This window comes from Plecotus auritus (assembly GCF_963455305.1).
Source record: "Plecotus auritus genome assembly, chromosome: X".
Lineage (NCBI taxonomy): Eukaryota > Metazoa > Chordata > Mammalia > Chiroptera > Vespertilionidae > Plecotus > Plecotus auritus.
In genome coordinates this window covers 22315953-22322365 of record NC_137784.1, presented here as the reverse complement: position 1 = coordinate 22322365, position 6413 = coordinate 22315953, and the positions used below count along the sequence as shown (strand labels likewise).

The window sequence follows — 6413 nt, the reverse complement described above, 5'->3', positions numbered from 1 at the left end:
ACTTTATACTTCTATCTATTATCTATCTATCTATCTATCTATCTATCTATCTATCTATCTATCGTTCCCACCTACTTTTGTGTAAAGTTCTTGCACATCTAAAAAATATATTCCTATCCTAAAGTTATGTTATCCTGTTCTGGATCACAAATAAAGTTTGAAGGATTTTCAATTTCTATTTTAAAAACAAAACTCTTACTACTAACCTGTAAAATGGTAATAAATTTGCAATCTATGTTATTCATAGACTTATATACTAATATTCTGGATCTAAATAAACATTCTGTCTAAAAGACCACCACTTGAAAATGCAAAAACAAAACAAAACAAAACACAAAGGTAGGCCAACAGGGTATTTTGCACATTAGGAAACTGCTTAACAGGCCTTTCCTTCCAAAAACTAAAGACGCCACTTCGAGTTCACTCAGGCTGTGGGTAGCACTTGGACGCGTCCCTGGAGCGCCTACTGGCCTTGGAAGGAGTGGCAGCCTTGAGTGCAGCTTGGGCCCTCTCTTCCTCATCTTTCAAAGCCTCTTCATATTGGGTTGCGAAGACACTGGGCAGGGTATCATTGAGCTTGGCCAAAAACTCCAGGACTTTCATCTTGCTGGTCTCAGCGTGGGCTCTTGGACCCCACAGGAACTCATAGCGTGGAGGATCACTGTTGGGCACTGGCTGGTACACCAGGTATTTTTCCTGCACCAAATCTTGGGTGATAAGCTTCCTGGGCTCCCCAAAAATGAAGTGAGTCTTTCCATCATAGACACTCATCATATTCAGGAATTCCCAGATCTCCTCCTCAGAGGTTCGGTTGCCATTCAAGAAGATCACAGCCAGGAGAGGCATCAGAATCCCTTTGTTAGGAAATCTGAAGCCACTGCCCACACTCTCATCGCTGGTGTCATCTTGTCTATCCACAAGAGTGTAGTAGTTACCGTTGGGCTTGACTTCTTTCAATTCTAGGCCATGGACCAGATCCATGTGCTCAGAGACTTTCTTGAGGATCTCAGGGAAGTTCTTTCTGTACCACTTGTGGATGATCTTCAGCATGTCTCCCTTTTTAATGGGCTCATTCGTTTTATATTGATACAGCAGGTACTCTACTAACATAGTCACCTTCTTACTTATAAGATCTAGGCCAGAGCTCTCAATAGAAGTTGAGACCTGGGAGGAATTTTTACTTTTCCTAACATGGCCTTTGGCTTTTACAGCAGATCTTTCACCTGAAGCACCTGCAGCAGCACTGGTAGTGGCTGAGGCACTCGGAGGTGCCTGGAGAGTGCCATCACCAGTGGAAATAGAGACCTGGGAGGCTTTTTTACTTTTCTGAACCTGGCCTTTGGCTTTTACAGCAGATCTTCCACCTGAAGCACCTGCAGCGGCACTGGTAGTGGCTGGGGTACTCGGAGGTGCCTGGAGAGTGCCAGCACCCGTGGAGGTTGAAGGACCATTCCCCAAAATGGAAGAGGAGCAAGCGGCCTCTCCTTCCTCTCCTGCAGGGGCCTGAGCATTCTTAACACCTTGGTCCTCAGCTTTGTTTTGGCGGCGTTTCTCCCGAGCACGGAGCTTGCTTTTATGACCACGAGGCATGATGGCTGTTGTTCAGGACAGCAGACAGTAGTGTGAGCGAATGCACAGCTGCTTTGGGCACCTGAGGGATGGAGAAAGAGATGATGTGAGCACCTTCAACAGGTAGATTCCACCTTGGCTTTATTGAAGGCTGCCTCTGCAAGGATTCCTTGAAGGCACTACTGTAGGATCCAACTAGACTACTGTTCTCCTGTGCCCTAAGAATCCTACAGAACCAGAGAGACTTTAGAGTGAGTCACATGCTACATCATACCAGCCCTACATGGAAATTACTCAAGTGACAGTAGGTAATGCCAGTGTGACACCCTTGGATCTGGAATGTGGGGGTCCTCTTGGTTTATTTTCAGTATTATCATGTCCACTCTAGACAGAGCCTGGGAATTCTCCCTCCTGGCACTCCCGGGGATCCAGGAAAAGGAACTGGAGGGGGGTCTCAGTCCCCCTCCCTATAAGGAGCCACCCAGTGCTGAGAGCTTAGTGGGGTCCTTTGGATCCCAAGTTGCAAGTCAAGCTCCTCACCTTGGCTCCTTGTAAGGCTTGACACTGCTCCCCTGTAGCTTACTTGTGAATGGAACTTCAGACTGAGCATCTCACCTCCCTTAAACTTGATATAAAGAAGTGAAGGGGGATGCTCAAGCTGACAGCCTTTCTCCGAGATTCCCTGAGCTGATAGCAAAGGATTTAAATGAATACTTTGATGGCCCCTTTGTTTATGTTTCATTGGCTTCTCCATTGCTTCGTTTCACCTTATAGTAAGAGCCAAACTACCTGAGCTCCAATAAAAGGAAATGAAGTTGACCTTATGTGACTGAACATGGTCTCCCAAGTATGGAGGCTGTGGCAAGCAGCTTGAGGTCCTATGGTAGGTGGTTCCACACACGACCCAATTCTGAGGTCTCAAATGGACTCATGCTGAGGTCACAATTTCTGGGACCACTCCCCTCAGACCAAGGCACTAACTTCCCTGTTAACCCTGAGTTACTGATGGGCACTCCTACCTGACATCTATCCTTGAGGTGTGTTAATGCAGTGCTGAAAATAGACAGGATTCTTGCTTTGTTCATTGGTGGTGTTAATCCTCACTGGAGGACAGTTTTTCCATTGATTTTTTTAGAGAGTGGAAGGGAAGAATGGGAAGGAGAGGGAAAGGGAGAGGAATAGAGAGAGGGGGGGGGAGAGAGAGAGAGAGAGAGAGAGAGAGAGAGAGAGAGAGAGAGGAAATATTGACGTGAGAGCAACACATCCATTGGTTGCCTCCTGCATGAACCAAACCGGGCAAGGGATCGACCTTCCACTTAGGTACCTGCCCATGACCTCTGCCGACTCTAGGACACTTTGGTGCAGGCCGACCATCTAACCAGGGGGCACACTGGCTAAGGCAGGGAGGATTCCTTGTGGCCCCACTGGTATGGGGTGGCACATCCCCACAGTGCTCAATGGCCTGTTGCTGAGACCTGGCATAACACGAAATTCTCCCTCCGCTGACCTGTGGTTGCCCGCTTTGACCTGACCAGTCACCTCCCTGAGATGGCCTGGGAAGGAGTGAGTGCCAATCAAGATGGCGACAAGCCCTAGTCTCCCAGGGGTGACTCCCACAGCCTCCCTCAGTGTAACAACCCTGAATCCCGGTAGAGACTGGGTCCCTCTTAGTGCCCTCCTCCAATAAACCAAGGCCCTGACCGGTCTGAGACACCACCTGAGGAATAAGGGTCACCGCGGCCTGCCGGCTCTGCTCCCGGCCGCCATGACAGAGTGTGGCGGGGTGACCGCTAGAGGGGAGGCTGGGTCGCTCTTTATTTCCTTGGCGGGGCGCTCCCTAGAGCTGAGTGCATGGGCTGCTGCCCCACGTGGCCCTTTCACGGACAGAAGGTTGCTCTGAATCACCCGGCCTTCATCTTGAATCCCTTTGGGGCCTAGGATCGGGCTACTCCCTAGCAAGGCCTTCCCCCCAATGTATTCCAGGCCGCATTCATTCTCAGGGCTGCGTTGGGGCCTGTCTGAGCTGCACTGCATGGGAGAGGTGGGGGGGAGGGGCGCTCATCTTCATTATGGGGGTACATGGCTTCCGCGGATAGCAGGTAGGTCCTCACCTTGACTCGAGGCCGGTACTACGAAGCCGCCCTCAGTCAGACGACCGCCACAAATGCGCACTTGTTGGAAAGGTCCTCGCCTCATAAGGGGATATCGGTGGGTCCTTTCCCGAGGCGGGGCTGTCCAGGGTGCCTGATGCCGGGAGCCTGAGCGCTTAGGTAGTCCTTGGCCCCAAGTCCTCACTCAGCTTCCCCACTTTTGTGTCTGCAGAGCTTGGACTCCTCCCTCTATTGAAGCGGCTGGGCCTGGCCCCCACAAAGTTCTCCCTCCCATGAGACCCAGGGAGGCAGGCAGTGAGGACACCCTGCCTCTGAAGCGGGGCCCTGGGCCTCACAGGCCTGAAGGGGGCGGGGCTACGGAGCCTCCATTTGTGAGACATGCTCTCACTTAGCACTGAGTGCCCTCCCCTTGAGGTGGTTTGTGGTGTGCAAGCCTCCTGTCTCTGCACACTTGGCCTTGGATCCCTCCCTGAGAACACACGGGTGCGATGTGTGGGCTCCTCAGTGGTAGCTCTTCTGGGTTTCCCAGGGCTAAATATAGTACTGGACTCTACGTGGCCCCCTCCGCTTTCCTCGTGAAACTCAGGATCCTCACGTCTTCGCATTGGATTGATTCTTGTTAAAGACCCAGTCCCTCTCTCTCCAAAATGGACATCACCCACATTAAATGGAGGCCCTGACCTCCCTGAGACTTCCCAGGTTCTAATCAGTCTGACATCTGTGCCAGGGGTTACAAACTTTCTTTAAAAGAACACCGCTTGAAAATGACCACTTATTTCATTTAGCATGCCATACAGTTCTTCACATGCTGTTACAAATGGCAGGATGTCTATTTTATGGCTGAATGATATATCCGTGTGTGTGTGTGTGTGTGTGTGTGTGTGTGTGTGTTCCATTTCTCTTTCAACTCATTCATCAAAGGACACCTAGGTGTTTTTTTCCATGTCCTCATAACTATAAATAATGTTAAAGTGAACATGGGGACACAGTTATTCCTTCATGTTAGTGGCTTCATTTTCTTTAGATAAATAGCCGGTAGTGGGATTGCTGGGTAATATGGTCATGTTATTTTAATTTTTTGAGGTATCTCTATACTGTCTTCACATTGGCCACACAAATTCCCATTCCCCTAAACTCACCCATTCTTGGATAATCTAAGCACATCCAGTTACATAACTTTTAAATTTTGGACAAGAAAGTCAGAATGGAGTAAGGCAAACCCATAATTGAACAACTTTTACTTTTTTCTCCCTCTCTATGTTGTGATACCATCTATTTTAGCATGGCTCTTTCTTTTCCCATTAACAAGGATATCCTCCTTCTAATGCCATGTGGTCTTGTTCAGGATCACAAAAGTGATCTAAATATTTTCAATGTGTACATTATTTCTAGAAACAAAACTCTCATTCTTAAACCTGGCACACAACAATGTGTGATCCATGCCATTCATACACTTATATTCTGAATCTAAATAAACTTTCTGTTGAAACACCACTAATTGAAAATTACCTCAAAAATAAGTTAACAAGGTATTTCTGTTCATCAGGAATACTGGTCAACAGACATTTCCAACAACAATGTGAAGAATCCACTTCAGATCTCACTCGGGTTGAGAGAAGCGACTGGATGTGGCCCTGGATGGCCCACTGCCTCTCCAATGGGACTAAATTTTGTTTATCAATGAAAACTACATACTATGCTATGTCCACCCCCTATTTACTCTCCTTTTCATTTGTTCCTTTTGAAATGGAGAGTATCTCACCCTCTTTAGTAACGATAGCTTCTCCTACAACCTATAATTGCATGGGCAGGGGCAGGGCCTTCTTTGCCTAAACATTCACACTGCAACCATGAAGACTTCCAAGGAGCTGATGCTCAATTAATGATCGCGTCGGGTCAAATAAAAACCATGAAACGAAAGGTCTGATGCACTAGGATTTATATTCTCAAACCTTATAAAAAAACATAAGTAAATCCATGTATGTGTTTTTAAAATCTATAAAACAAAAGACTAAATGTGGTAAGGCAAGCAAGAAGTGACCAGTTTACATATGTCCCACATCTTTTTTATCCATTCACCTATACTTCCATGTCTTGGCTATGACAGGAAATGCTGAGTACAGCATAAGTAATGTAGTCAAGAACAAAGTAGTAACTATATATGGTTCAGATGAGTACTAGACTTCTGGAGATGTGCATATAGTATGTTATATAAATGTCCAATCACTATGTTGTACACCTGAAACTAATATATTTATTGTATGCTAACTGTAACTTAAAATATTTTAAAACAGAAGCAGACACATTTTTTTCTATCATCTATCTATCTATCTATCTATCTATCACCTATCATTATCTATCTACTGTTCCCCACTATTTTAGTGTAAAGTTCTTTCACATTTCAAAAGATATTCCTATTCTAAAGCCATGTTATCCTGTTCTGGATCACAAAAGTGATCGAAGGATTACCAATTTATAATTCAAAAACAAAATTCTTCCTCCTAACCTAATGAACAGCAATAAATGTGCGATACATGTCATACATAAACTTACAGGCTTATATTATGGTTCTAAATAAACATTCAGCCTAAAAGAATACTATTTGAAAATGCAAACATAGGAAAGCCACACAAAGATAAGCCAACAAGGTATTTTGCACATTAGGAAACTGCTTAACAGGCCTTTCCAACCAAAAAGTTGGAAAGACTCCACCTCGAGTTCACTCAGGTGAAG

At 46.2% G+C, this 6413-nt stretch overlaps 1 protein-coding gene across 1 annotated transcript; it reads right to left on the bottom strand.

The window, feature by feature from the left end:
- Nucleotides 1-420: 420 nt before the first annotated feature.
- On the bottom strand, nt 421-1611 carry LOC308239545 (melanoma-associated antigen B4-like; the record flags this gene model as incomplete). Its single annotated transcript, XM_080652321.1, has 1 exon — nt 421-1611. Exon 1 carries the CDS (start codon nt 1588-1590, stop codon nt 421-423), a length of 1170 nt encoding a protein of 389 aa, XP_080508447.1. The 5' UTR covers nt 1591-1611.
- Nucleotides 1612-6413: the final 4802 nt, after the last annotated feature.